Source organism: Crocuta crocuta, unplaced genomic scaffold, assembly GCF_008692635.1.
Source record: "Crocuta crocuta isolate KB4526 unplaced genomic scaffold, BGI_CrCroc_1.0 scaffold698, whole genome shotgun sequence".
NCBI classification, from domain to species: domain Eukaryota; kingdom Metazoa; phylum Chordata; class Mammalia; order Carnivora; family Hyaenidae; genus Crocuta; species Crocuta crocuta.
In genome coordinates, this window is record NW_027530855.1 from 492,382 (window position 1) to 507,202 (window position 14,821).

At 44.8% G+C, this 14,821-nt stretch overlaps 1 protein-coding gene across 4 annotated transcripts in view; it reads right to left on the reverse strand.

The window, feature by feature from the left end:
• PLEKHA2 (pleckstrin homology domain containing A2) overlaps nt 1-14,821 on the reverse strand; it is a 74,952-nt gene that overhangs the window by 18,821 nt on the left and 41,310 nt on the right. For all 4 annotated transcript variants that reach the window (XM_077769474.1, XM_077769475.1, XM_077769476.1 and 1 more), the window contains 3 exons: nt 13,797-13,853; nt 8,221-8,269; nt 6,706-6,803 (listed from right to left, as the gene is read on the reverse strand). In XM_077769474.1, the coding sequence (XP_077625600.1) occupies nt 6,706-6,803; nt 8,221-8,269; nt 13,797-13,853 (204 nt within the window). The remainder of the gene's footprint in view (nt 1-6,705; nt 6,804-8,220; nt 8,270-13,796; nt 13,854-14,821) is intronic.

Sequence of the window (14,821 nt, forward strand, 5' to 3'; positions counted from 1 at the left end):
GGGACTACTTGGAATGGAATGGTGAACGGAGGGCTCCAGAGGAAGATGTTGGAACAGTAACCCAGAGACAACAGGAACCAGGAATGCAAGGAGGAGACAGCTCGCTAGGCGGGGGAATGGGTAACATACGTGTGGGATACGGCACAGAATTAGGGGACCATGAGCTTTGGAGCCCAGGGACCTGGGGTACCAACTCCTGACCTCTCACTGACTGACTGAGTGACCTTTGGCAAATCACTAAACCTCTCTCTAACCCAAAAGTGTCCCATGCAGAAAACGAACAGGGCAATAACATTCATGTCATAGTCATTGTATTTATCAAATGACGGAATATATAACTTTTACATTTTTCAAAAATAAAAAATACACATGGCCAGTTGATATTTGAAAAACATAGATGTTAAGAGCACTGACTCTCACCACAGTAAAAACTCCATGTATAACTTATAACTCTGAAAACTCAACTACTAATAGGCTACTGCTGACCAGAAGCCTTACTGATAAGAGATCATCAATTAACACAGATTTTGTATGTTCTATGTATCATATACTGTATTCTTACAAAAATGCTAAAGAAAATATTATTAAGAAAATCATAAGGAAAATACATTCACAGTCCTGTACTGCAGATTTATCTGCATATGAGTAGTTCAAACCCACATTGTCCAGGGGTCAAGAGTATTATAAAACATTTTAATTAGCATTTCACAAATGGTACTCAATTTACAAACACAGCCCTTTTGAGCAGTTACCTTTTTTTCTCTCTTGGCAGAATTAGGGCATCATGGACAATCATATAATCACAGAATTTTTATGGCTCCTTCGACACCACAAGCTACAGGCTGCAAACTGGTGGCTTGAAGGCAGGTTCTGGCCAAACTGTGTGTTGCTGGTCCTATGCAGTATGTTTTTCAATCTACATTTCAAATATGGGATATTTTACCTAAAAATCCAGACTTCCAGCTAAGTGGCATTTCTGCCTTTAGATGGAGAACACTCTTCAGTTTGCCTCTGTCCCTATCATGCTCCCCAACACTGAAGCCACACGCCACGTGCTGTTTATCCTCATTTTGTTTTTCTTCCTCCTTGCTCATTTCACTCATTTATTCTGGAAATTCCAATAACATCTTTCATTTTGTAAGAAAGTAAGAGAGGCCTAGGCCAGTCAAGTCAATTGCCCAAAGCCATGGTTAATAACTGAACAGAGACAGGGTGCCTGGGTGGCTCAGCTGGTTAAGTGTCCAACTTTGGCTAAGGTCATGATCCGATAGTTCGTGTCAGCTGTGCTGACAGCTCAGAGCCTGAAGCCTACTTTGGATTCTGTGTCTCCCTCTCTCTCTGCCCCTCCCCCACTCATGCTCTGTTTCTGTCTCAAAAATAAACAAACATTAAAAAAATTTTTTTAATAATTTTAAAAAATAATTGAACAGAGACTAGATCCTAACTCCCTGCTAGGACACAATGTCCACAGCATCATAAAGCCCATCCTTCACAAGAATTCATACCCTGTGCAGATCTGCAGACATGAGTAAGGCTAACATCTTCCACTTCTACTATGGCCTTGGGAATCAGAAGGACCTAATAATCCAGACCTTTCAAGAGCTCATACCTCAGGGCCCTTTGAGAACTCTGCCAGGGATGAGACTGAGGGCTACTCCATTCATTGTGTTCAAAGAGTTAAGACCACTGTGATTACACTGGAACCCCAGAAAGATAAGACCCCTCTTGCTGGCCTGTGCATTCCACTTACATAGACAAGGGTGCCCTCCACCTACCAACTCTCCAGACAGAGCCAGAAATCCACCTTCTCTCCCTTCCAGCTGTCTGAACCACAGTTCCCACCTCAACGGGTCCCATTCAGGGCCATACAACGTGCCAAACTCTGCTGTATGGTCTCTATCTCAAGCAATCTGATGAAGTAGGCATTATTTTCTCCACTTTATAGATCAATGAAAGCTCATAAAAGTGTTTCCCCTAGAACTGCCTGGCTCTCCATTGCTAAATGCCACACTACCTACTTATCCCACCCTTTCTTTCCCTGAGCTTTGCTACAGTGTGATGGGACTCCTTTAGGGATGTTGATTCTGTCTGGGATGTTTACTGATATCATCACCATGAAGCAACAAAAGCTCCCCGGAAATGACCTAAATGACTTCCAGCAAAGAAGGAGGGAAGTAGCCTTTTAGAGTTCCCAGTGGCCAGCAAAGGACTCACAGAAGCTTAGCTGTTGTATTGCCTCTCAGAGTCTTGTCATCATGGGCTGCTTCTGACCATCTTCCTGGAACCTTTGCAAAGCTTCCAGCTTGTGGAGGGCAAACCCCACAATAACTGTGCGCCAGAGCTTGAAACCAATGTCATTCTTTTGGTTTGTCCATATCCCCAGAGGCCTAATTAAAGGTGTGCCCTCTTCCATCCTCCTATGGAGTATTCTCTGATGGGGGAGATCCTTATGAATCTGATTTGCAATGTGAAATGAAAATTACAGGGACACAACGCCAGCTCAGTCAGTGGAGCATGTGACTCTTGGTCCTGGGGTTATAAGTCCAAGCCCCATGGTGGGTGTAGAGGTGAAAGAAAGGGAAGGAAGGGAAGGGAAGGGAAGGGAAGGGAAGGGAAGGGAAGGGGGGGGGAGGGGAGGGGAGGGGAGGGAAGGAAAGGAGGGGAGGAAGGGAGGAAGGGCGGAGGGGCGGAAGGAAGGAAGGAAAGAAGGAAGGAAGGAAGGAAGGAAGGAAGGAAGGAAGGAAGAAAGAAAGAAAGAAAGAAAGAAAGAAAGAAAGAAAGAAAGAAAGAAAGAAAGAAAGAAAGAAAGAAAGAAGAAAGTTAGTTAAGTTAGTTAGTTAGTTATAGGGACTCCTCTTACTTACCACCAGGATTTCTAGACAGCAATAAGGAATAATCCAATAAAGGCAAGGGGCTGTGCTTTACTTTTACTGCTCAATTTTCAACCATTTTGGGAAATGTAGCAAGTTGAATAATGTCCCTCTAAAACTGCTCATCCACAAACTCAGAATGTGGCCTTATTTAGAAACAGGGTCTTTGCAGATGTAATAAAATTAAGATCAGGTCATACGGGTTTAGGGTGGGCCCAAAGTCCAATGACTGATGCCCCTTTTAGAAGAAGGGAGGGAGGACACGGACACACACACACACACACAGGTCATACAGTAATGGAGGCAGAGATGGAAGTAATGCAGGTATAAGCCAGGGCACACCATTTTCTTCAGTGATAAAGACCCAACGGCCTTAGCACAAAACGAACAGTGATCTGTGGGTAGAAAAACTGGATCTATCCTGGTTCCATGAACTTGGGCAAGTCACTTTAATCTCTAGGTATTTGCATCACCTCATTTATAAGCGGAAATAATAACACTTAAGGCTTTTTTATATGAGGCTAAAATGAAGCCCTATATGTAAAAGTGGTGTGTAATCGAACATATCTTACAACTGTTGTTGCTCTTTTTAAATATTTTTAAAAATTTTTAAATGTTTATTCGTTTATTTTTGAGAGAGTGAGAAAGAGTGCATGTATGTGAGAGGGACAGAGAGAGAGAGAGACAGAGACAAAATCGGAAGGAGGCTCCAAGCTCTGAGCTGTCAGCACAGAGCCCAATGTGGAGCTCTAACCCATGAACCATGAGATCATGAGACCATGACCTGAGCCAAAGTCAGATGCTTAACGGACTGAGCCACTCAGGTGCCCCTTTAAATATTTCTATTAACTCTTTTAGGTCTTGGAAGTCACAGATCCTGGGTGTTTAATCTCAGCTCTACAATTTACCCATCTCTAGACTTTGGGCAAGACTCTGATTTCCATTTTACTCATCTAAAAAAGGGCAGTAAAACCATTTATATGAGTGATGTGAGAGGGGTGAATAATATGGCACGTGTGAAAGCTTGGCTCGATTCATTATGTGTTCCCTTTTTAATCTCTGTATCTCCCAAAGTGCCTGATGCTGTGCTCTGTATATAAGGTGCCCTAAAATAAGTGTGCATGCCATTGATGTGATGCCCAGCCCCATAGCTTCCTTCATCCCAGCCTCCCTTAGGAAGGACACAAGACACAGGATGATATGGAAGTAGAAAAAGGGGTAACCCCTTCCAGGGCACAAACTGATGAGGAAACAGAGTACCCATCCACTTCCTTCTATCCCATGGGACCTTTGGCAGGAGGAGTGAAGAGACATATGAACAGAGCAAAGAAAAGTTAGGGGGATCCTGGAGACTATGGAGACCGAGGAGAAGGCTCTGACATTACAGCAAGCCTCTGGCCTCCCAGCCTCTGGGCACTGCCATGCTCGTTCCCCTCTCCTGTGGCTGATGACTTCTGTTCCACAGAGCCAGAAAAAACATGGAGGGACCTCACTGCTTACAGCAACTCTAGGCTCAGGCACAACAGAAATGCCCCCACTGCCTCTCAGACTTTATGCCCAGGCAGGAACAGAGAAGGAAAGCCAGGAGGGAATACTGAAAGAGAATAAAGTATTAGACACTGAAAGAAGGTCCAAACGGGTGTCAGACACAGAAGGGTGAAGACTCCATCATGAACAAAGAAAACCTGTACTAAGATCCACACTCTAGAATCATGTGCACAAGCATATGGGTTAGCGACAAATGTGAAGTAGCTGCACTCTCCCTCCCTCCCTTCGGTTCTCTTTTCACGAGGGTATCAAAGTTTATCAAAATAACAAGCTAACAAGCCAGACCACCTCAATGACTGAATTGTACTCTGCTTGGATCTGGCATCCCCAGCACTGGATAGGTGTACAGATTTCTTCTGTTAATTTATTCGCAGAAACCCTGAGGTATTTGGGAGAATAATCTGCCCCCGTACATAATGGTTACCATTGGAAGCGACTAGAATATAAACTAGTCTGACTGTATGATAAGAAAATGAATCATCCAGGGGCACCTGGGTGGCTCAGCTGGTTGAGCATCCAACTCTTGATTTCCGCTCAGATCATGACTCTAGAGTCATGGGATTGAGTCCCTCATTGGGCTACGCATTGAGCGTGGAGCCGGCTTTAGATTCTCTCTCTCTTGGTCCCTCTCCCCACTTGTGTGCTCTCTCTCAAATAAAAGATTTAAAGAAAAAAAGAAAATAAATCTTCCAGTTACAAAGTGGACAGAAGACATGAACAGACATTTTTCCAAAGAAGACATTCAGATGGCCAACAGACACATAAAAAGATGCTCATCATCACTTATATCACGGAAACGCAAATCAAAACTACAATGAGGTATTACCTCACACCCGTCAGAATGGCTAAAATCAACAACACAAGAAACAAGAGGTATTGGTGAGGATGTAGCCACTGTGGAAAACAATATGGAGGTTCCTTAGAAAGTTAAAAACAGAACTACCTTATGATCCAGCAATTGCACTAATGTGTATTTACCCAAATAATACAAGAACACTAAGTCAAAGGGATACATGCACCCCTATGTTTATAACAGCATTATCCACAATCACCAAGATATGGAAACAGCTCAAGTATCTAATGACTGATGAATGGATAAAGAAGTGGTAAATATATATATGTATATAAGTTTGTGTATATATATATGTATATACATATATACGTCTGTATATTTATATATATACATACACACAGTGGAATATTACTTGGCCATAAAAAAAGAATGAAACCTTGTCATTTGCAAGGACATGGACAGAGCTAGAGAGTATAAGGCTAAGCAAGATAAGTCAGTCAGAGAAAGACAACTACCATATAGCTGATTTCACTCATCTACAGAATTTAAGAAAACAAACAAGCAAAGGAAAAAGGAGAGACAGAGGCAAATCAAGAAACAGACTCTTCACTACAGAGAACAAACTGATGGTTACCACATGGGAGGAAAGTGGAGGGATGGGTTAAATAGGTGAGCGGAATTAAGGAGTGCACTTGTGATGAGCACCAGGTGTTGTATGGAAGTGTTGAATCACTATATCGTACATCTGAAACTAACAGAACACTATGTTAACTGGAATTAAAATAAAAAGTTAAAACAAAAATAACTAAAACAAGAATATCAATCTTCTCAGCATACAAACCATGGTGTTTACATGCCACAAGTCTGCCTATTATTTATAAAAGGTCTAGTTTTTTACCCCCAAAACATAAACTTTTTCCTCTCCTCCTTCCTACCCTTCTCTCTTTTCCTGTATTTCTAAGGAAGAAGAAAAGAGTTCACCAGCCAAGTCAAAGAGAATGAGACTACTCAAAGAGCAGTCGGTGAACTAGCTCACTGATGCTTTCAAACGGGTAGATGGCGTGGACTGACCCGCAGGTCACCTCTTAAAGGAAGAAGAGTACCTCCCCCCTCCATGCCAGTAAAAACTTCTGACTTCCCTCTTTATATGCTTTTCCCTGTACTCTGCTTCTCATAGTCAGCAATCCGTCTTCCAATCCCACCACACTCTGAATCAGCACGCCAGAATTACCCAAAACACGACTGAGCAGGAGCCCTCCCAGGAAGCACAAAGGGGACGCTCCATAAACTTCCCCTTGAATTTGATTCAAACTCAAACTCTCAGTTCAACTTGTGGTTAGTCAGCCAAGGTATAAGAAGAGGTAGGGGGAACTGGCTCTGAACGGGCTCCTGGGAAAGCCCCTGCCCTCATCCGAGCTTTTCCCCACACATAATGGGCCACGTGCTGAAAAGAGGCATGGACTCCCTCCAGAAAAAAGAAGGAATCATACGTACGGTAATTTTGCTGGCTTGGTTCAGGGCCTCAACCCAGTCTTTCAGATCTTTCTGGTCATTAGCTTGAAGGAAATACCTCTGAGAGAGGGCATTGATGACTGCAATAGTCATGGGGAAGAAAAAAGACCCAGGTCAGAACACATGCAAGAGAAAAAGACTCCACAAATCCAAGGTGCCGAAGTAACAAGGTGGAAAACTCTACAAAGCAGATGAAGACATTTGCCATGGTGCAAAGTCAGCTGCGTGAATATCAGGGAAGCAGCAGGCTACAGTTGCTCTCTCTTTAAAAGGGTGAATTTATTCCATCACTTGTCGTTAATGTTTTAACAACCCCCTTAATATACTGTTGTACAGCAATGAGGCCTCTAGTCCACCATCAAGACACATGCTTGAACAGCTTTTTAAAGGTGCTAACAGATTTACAGTCATGATGATACATATATAATTTTGGACCCAGTGCTCCTTGTTTCCAGTCGCACAACTGGCCTGGGTTAGGAGTCCCGTCTGTGGTTGGAAAATGGAACAACGCTTGCCTGAGATCAAATCTGTGACCCTGACCTTATTTTCAACCTGTTCTTTCCTCTGAGCACTCCATGAGGTCAATAATTTATTTCCGGGTTTATTATTTATCTCTTTTAGATCTGCTGACCACAAAATCTGAGACAGTCCTTTCTGAGCTTAGCAATGATATTTGAAAGAAATGGGACAATGAGAAAACCAAAGAAGCCTAAACCAGCTTGCAGTTGGGAGAGATGACAGCTCAAGTGACTATTTTATTCTAGCATAAAGCAGGCAGAACTATAAGAAATTAAGCATCATGCGGTAGATGTAGAATTCATTAGTTAATTCTTTCCTTCAACAAATATTATTGAACACCCAACACATGCCACAAACCACTGTTCGTGGTAGGATACAGCAGTGACAGAGCAAAGGGATATCCCTGCTTCGTGGAGCTTACAGAACCGCCCTAGATAAATAACAGAAGCTACTCATTAGTGTCTGCTTGAAGCACTTTGTACAGTACTGAGAACATAGTAGGAGTCAAATAAACACTGATGATTTAATTAATGACTAGAGGCAGCCACTGAGTGACTCTGCTTCCTGTGTCACTCCCCCAACTCTTCACTCATTTGGCAACATGGAGACACTGGACAGGATACTCTTTTTCCAGTGCTCCTCCAGCTCGCCCCAAGTCTCCACCTTTCCTGAGCACGCCACTACAGAGGCGGAGATGAGGGTTCCCAGAAGCTACCAGTAGATACCTGTACCCCGCCCTGCGGAGTCCGGAAAACGGAATGGTCACTTCTCCCTGTAGCTTGGTCTTATGTTATTAATCGTGCTCACAGGGAGATGAAAGAAAACAGTATCACGTGAGATCTAGCCACATCGCTGTGACTGAAGTCACTCATATACACAGGGCACAGGTCACATGTAATCACAGGACCATCTCCACACAAAGAGGAAGTTGCTGTAAGAGTGTTCAGAGAACCCATCCTCCAGCGATTCAGTACTTACCAAAGCAAAATGGAGTTTTTGGTTTCTGCTTTGGTGTAGCTATGCTCACCTAAATCAAATAAATAAAAGGAACAAGAATAAGTTTCTAACATTGTTGTAAAACATTTTTTTCCCAAATTTTTTTATTGTGAAACTTCCCACACAAAAAAGTATATAAAACATATATAAACATTCTAAAGAGTAATAATTAAATGGAAACCCTATATTCACGATCCAGATTAAGAAATAGGCCACTATCAGTCTTCTTTCTTAGAAGCCTGATAGAATCCCACTCCCACCCCTCAGAGATAACCACTATCCTGATGTCTATCTTAATCTCTATCTTTGCAAAAATGCTTTTAAAAACCACTGAATCCTGACAAAATTCTCTTTGGACCACACAACCTGTACTTGCCCAATTCACACTAGAAGATTCCACTCCTCTCTCAACCACGGGCCCCCTCCCTAAACAGTTCTCCAAATTAAAGGTGGTATTGCTACATACACACATAGATTCCAATTACAGTGCACAGAAAGGTCATTTGGACACGCTGATCAATGTTCTTTATATCCACCCTAACTGCTTAACCACGAAAATAAGAGGGGCCCATGGAATCAGAACATACTTATCTATTTAAAAGAACAGAAGAGAGGGCGCCTGGGTGGCTCAGTCGGTTAAGCATCCGACTTCGGCTCAGATCATGATCTCGCGGTTCATGGGTTCAAGCCCTGCATTGGGCTCTGTGCTGACAGCTAACTCAGAGCCTGGAGCCTCTCTGGATTCTGTGTCTCCCTCTCTCTCTGACCCTCCCCCGCTTGCTCTCTCTCTCTCTCTCTCTCTCTCTCTCAAAAATAAATAAAACATAAAAAAAACTTTTTTTAAAGAGAACAGAAGAAAGTAGAAATATTTTCAAAGCTCCTGTTATTTCCTATTGTCTTCTCAATCCTACCCCTTTCATGTACACGCCTGACTATGTCCATAGGTGAACCCCTCTCACTCTGCTTCAAACATGCTGAACCAATAAAGGAAAACAAACCATATTCCATCATATGCCCACAAACATTAGGTGACTACTCTTGATGTAGGCTGAACTCCCTGGAACAGGCCTCCACCCCTGTACCTGGGATTTCTAAGGAGGCACCTTCCCCCCCAAGACCCTAGGTTAGGAACTATTTCCACACTGTCATACCCCTGCGGACACATTCTCCCAGTCCCCTTCCCAAGCCAGGGCCTTCTCCTACTTGTATGAGACCTGAAAAAAATGCCTGCCCTCCAACATACAAACTGAAGATAGCAGAGTCAACATTAATAAATAAATCATTAAATGTCTATGTAAGGTTATATAAACCTCTTTGACAAATGTTTGCAAGATATCACATTTAGACAACTTCATTAATGTTTCGATTAAACAGTCAAAAAAATTTCATTATATTCAAAAATAATTAGTAGCTTTGATTTTCTTAGTTCATAAGAATCCTTGGATGTGCAAGATTGCTAAGAAATTATAGCCAATCAGAAAATTAGAGTTACCCGGCCAAATCATTCCAAATGTAAGGTGACTGAAATCCTTTCAAATATTTTACAGCCAATTATATTTAATCACGGAGATGGTTATATTCTGATATGTTCACCATCATGTGAGGTGGAGGCCTTAGGGCCTAATGAAAGTCTTTAAACGATCCTGAAACACAAAGGTTTAGGCAAAGGTGAACACACATATCCTGAGTTCAGTCACTGACTACCCAAATTCAGGCATGTCTTCGTCATTTCCAGAAACCATGCAGCAGAGCTCCATGACATCATAGTCCTTGCCCCTGCGATACCTGGTTTTCCTGGGTTTCGGATCCTGGAATTCCATCTGAACCACAGTATGTGACTGATGTTCTGTCAGTGACTCAATTTCTTGCTCTGTCCCTCAGCATCCATGTTCCCCCTGCAGGTCCCTGTGACCATAAATACCTGCATGCCCTACCCTCCAGAGGTTTCTGTGTAGCTCTGACCATCACAGAACTAACTGCCTGGCCCTCAGATCCCACAATTCTCATGGCTTCTTTGCTTCTTCAAGCTTTTGGATGGCTTTGAAAAGTTGGACACTTTGAGACCCTCTTGGGCTTATTTGGAGTTGCACCTCTTTCTCCCAGAAACTGTCATTTATCGCTGACCAGAGAAAGTACCACTGGCAGAGACTTTTCACCAGGTTGGATGACAAAACAGTCAGCTTAGACCACAACTTATTAGCAGCCTGTACTGAGAGACTGCTACCAACATGCTTATTACAGCAACAGAAACTAAGAGATCATCTGGTTTTTCATTTGTTTTTATATGTTTATCCAGTTTTCAGTCAGGGGACGTGCGTGATTACATGCATGCACATCTATAATTTACCCCATGCCTAACCACAGAAGGAATATCTGGCAAGCAGCTAGCTCTTCGCTGAATCAGTTCTAGTTTTGCCCTGATAGGCTATTCGGCAAGGGTCACACCCTCAAAATTTCTGATCAGCACCCCAATTAGCAAAGCCAGAATGCAATTACTAGTCCCCTTCTTATAATCACAGAATGGCAGAAGAGAAAAAGGAAATCATATCTCTAGCTGTGCTGTGTCCTTCAGGGAGAAGGGCCAAGGTGCAGGCTTGGAAAGGTAGCTCTGGCCTCCCCGACATCCTGGGGATGTGGCAGCACAATCCCTGCCCCCCCATGGGAAGGATAAGCCCTCTGGCCTCCACCCCACCTCATGCTGGTGATCAGACCAGACAGTGCAGCCTCCCTTGGATGTAGTGAAGGAACAGAGGTTCCTTAAAAAGTATGGCTGCCAGCTTAACTATGGTGGGTGTGGCCAAGTGCTACCATCTGCATGCCCTGAGGTGGCCACAGTTAAGTAGCTGCATAGCAGTGGTTGACTGGCCGGTCCTGAATTATGCAAGCAATGAAAGGAGGTCAGGATGTGAGGCGGGGTATGGGCATGGGTCACCCACAGAGTGACGCAGATAAGGCCACTCTACAGCGCAACAGACTCTCAGGAACTTGCTCTTATCTGATCAAATACAGACCACAGGAGCAGCAAACTCATCAGTGGCAGGGCACTGCTAGCCAGCCCCATCCTGTCGTCCCCTGGCCGGAAGTAGCACTGAGGCCCCTCTGGCAGAAGCAGCAGCAGCAGCACAAGGTCTTGAAGCTCTGGGGTAGCTCTGCCCCAGTGTCCAGGGTGACCCTGCCCCTTGAAGTGGGCATCAAGAACAGAGGAAGAAGGAGTCAACTACATAGAAAGGTTGGAGGGTTTCTAGGTAGGGGCTTCTGGACCAGCTTCAGGGGGTCAATGAGCCCTGAAATTACAGGCAAAACCAGGTTGTGTACACGTATACATAATTTAGCTGGAAAGGGAGTCAACGCTCTTCATGGAACTCTTAGAAGGATCTGTAACGACCACCCTCACCCCTCAACAGCAAGAAGTTAAGAACCTGTGTTCTAGGAAGGTCTTCCTTATAGCTGGCTGAGGGCAAGGCCCTGACAAAGGGGGACAGTAGCTGGGAGTGGCACGTTGGGGATGGCTGTATACGAGAGAAGAGCCATCTGGCAAAGTGAGAAGGTGATGGCACCAAGACCACCTTCAGTCATTTCCCAGTTTGCTCAAAACCTGGTTCTATCATCGGTGCCCTGGACAACATCAAGTCAAGAACTTTCATCTCTGTTGGCCTTTATGAAGGAACTCTTCTTCCCAACACTAGCCCTCGAGAAAGAACTATGGAAGAGCACGCAGCCCCCACCCCCCACAGAGACCACACATACATGACAAGCCAGGTCAACACTGTGGTTATACGCTTTACTCTAAGGGGGGGGGGGCCGAGGCCGGGGGGCACTACCTAGGGGCTAACAAGAAATAACCTGGAATGCTGAATTTGATGCCAGTACCACAGCTAAATGTTTTTCTGGGAAAACCCCTGCTTTCTGGCACTGAGTCAGGCAGGAGTTAAAGGCTCTCAGCTCCATGTAACCTGACCCTGTGGCAGCTGTGGGTTTTTGCAAAACACCCACCCAGGCCTGCATCTCCCAAGAAGGGCTAAGAGGCAAGCCCATCCTTTCTAAATGACACAGCCTCCGAAACTGAGGATTCTAAAAGCCCTCATCTGAGCTGCATTTATAAATCATGATTCAGCAGGAGATCGTATCCACTTTTCCCCAATCAAAAACAAAAAATCTACAAAACCCTCTCAAACAGGAGAAGGTTCGGAGTTTCACTAATAATGAGGTTCTCCGCTCCCCCTCCTCTGATTCTGTTCCTCCAAACCTCCTGGAGAAAGACCTAATGAGCTCACAGCAAGACCCAACAGGAGAGGGGAAGGCCCAAGCCTCTGGCTGGCCTAGCCCCGGGGACGGCCACATCTCTCACCACAAGGCAAACACAAATTGCCCACAGCTGTGCTAGCAAAGCTTCGCTTAAAGCCCTACCCCCTTCCCCCAGGGTCATTATCTCCTCTCTCTAATCCGCTCAAACCCTGCCCTGCATCTTCTGTCTTTGTGCCCAGCTGTGTCTGTCAGACGCTGCCCACAGCCCCTGCAGCCGCCTCCACCTCCAAACGCATCCCCCCACCTCCGCCAGCTGGGATGGAAGGCTGAACACAAGGGCTCCCAAAGCTCGTTATGCAAAGGAGCCAGCGGTCACTCAGATCAGGGTCCCTCTACTGTGTCTCAACCCCTGAGGGTGGGAGAATGTGGACAAGGAAGCAGAGACTCCCCAAGAGGCCTGAAGTGAGGGGTGTGTGGGGGAAAGCAGGGCTTCCGGAACCTTTGTGCTGGCTGGGCGCCACCTGGCTCTTCTCATTGGACAAAGAGTTCCTCTTTCTGGCGAGGCTCTAAACCCCCCGGCCTTTTTTATCTCTGCTGCATCACAGGTCAGCACTGGTGCCTGCCCCAGGGAGGGGCCGCTCAAAGAAGCTAAATTCAGCAGCTACACGTGGGTACCATCAACCAGCCCACAACCCCCACCCCCAACCCGTCTCTGCTCTCAAGGGGGTGCTGATCTCATACCATCAGCACTAACTGGACTGGGGAAGGCCCGTTGGCCCGCCTACCACAGCCTCCAGCAGTCATCTGGCTGCTGAATAGCTCCCTGGCACAACTGAGTGCCTTCCTGGGGCTCTCTTAGCCTTCTTCCCTCCAGTAATCCTGTCCAGGTGACTGATAATCCAGCACAGCCCCAACTCTGAGCTGCTCCTTTAAAACAAGACCCCTTGGGAGAATCTTTTATAGTCACTAAGGGGTTTTGTGATTGTTTTTCTGCTCCTTTTTGCCCCAATTACAAAAAAAGGTCATGCCCCACTCTACTCCCACCACCGATACCTCCTTGGCAAGAGCTAGGAGCCTCACTGATCTGTCCCAGAAGGAAGAGGCTTCAGGCTCACCCTCCAAGAACCTGAGAGCCACACTTCCCCCAGCTCTGATCAGCAGCAAAGTTTCCAAAGGCAAAGTGAGGACAGGGGAGCCCTTCACTGCCCACAGAACACGCCCAAATGCTAATGCCCAAAGAATTGGACATTTCTTGTTTAGATACTAAACCTACTTAGAGAACATGAATTCCCAGAGCTCCAGGCGAACATTACCTTCGAGATGTAGGTCAGCTGCAAAGATCCGACAGCTCCTGCCCCAACTGCCAGGTTCTGAAAGACATATGTTTTTCATTTTGAGAAGGGTGATGCTACGTGAGGCAGTGGAAACAGCACGAAGAGACAGAAGACCAAGACTCCAGTCCTGGCTTTGCCACCTTGAGCAAGCCACTTACCCACATTCTTCAGCTCACTTTCCTTTCTAAAACAGTGGTAATTCTTGCCATGCATATGTTTACACTAACGTTATCCCTTACTTACCACAGACGGCTGTGAGCTCCATCATCTGACAGTGAATAAGTTGCTGAACCACTAAGCCTCCACTTTCCTTTCTGTAAAAATAGGGATAATAATAGTACCTACCTCACAAGACAGCCATACGAATGAGCTAATACATTTAAGGGCACTTGGAATTGTCCGAGGTACACAGATGACTCTCAACAAGCATTAGCTCTTATATTTTTCCTTTCCTGACTGATCTCCTTGGTGGTTTGGTCCTGTTTTATGCCACTCTAAGTTCTTTTTGTAATAAACAGGGTACCGATTCACACAACACAGAAATAAAAAAATACAGCTGTTGGGTTTATTTTACAGGAGTGCTACAAGAGCCAACTGGAATGATGTCTGTACACCGTAAAACACTAAGTAAATGGTCTATAAAACAGCAAGAAACTCACAGGCACCTTGTCGGGCAATATTCTACCTTGGCACAATCTCTTTGGCTTTCTAATTTCTCCACTGTTAGAAAGGAAGCAATGAAGACACAGAGATGGGAACATATCAAAGAAATGACCGAGATTAGAAATCACAGCTGTGGAGTTTCTAATTTATAATTTGGAAAATCCACTCCCCCATGGACCTGAGAACCTGTCCACAGCTCTTGGTGATCTATGAAACTGTTGCATAAGCCTCAAAGAATAACCCTGAAGTCCCCATTACCCGAGGTTATCTCAAAGCAATAAACAGAGATGAATCTTGGATAATGAGAATTTAGTAAAGTTCCTAAAGAGTTAGCAGTGAAA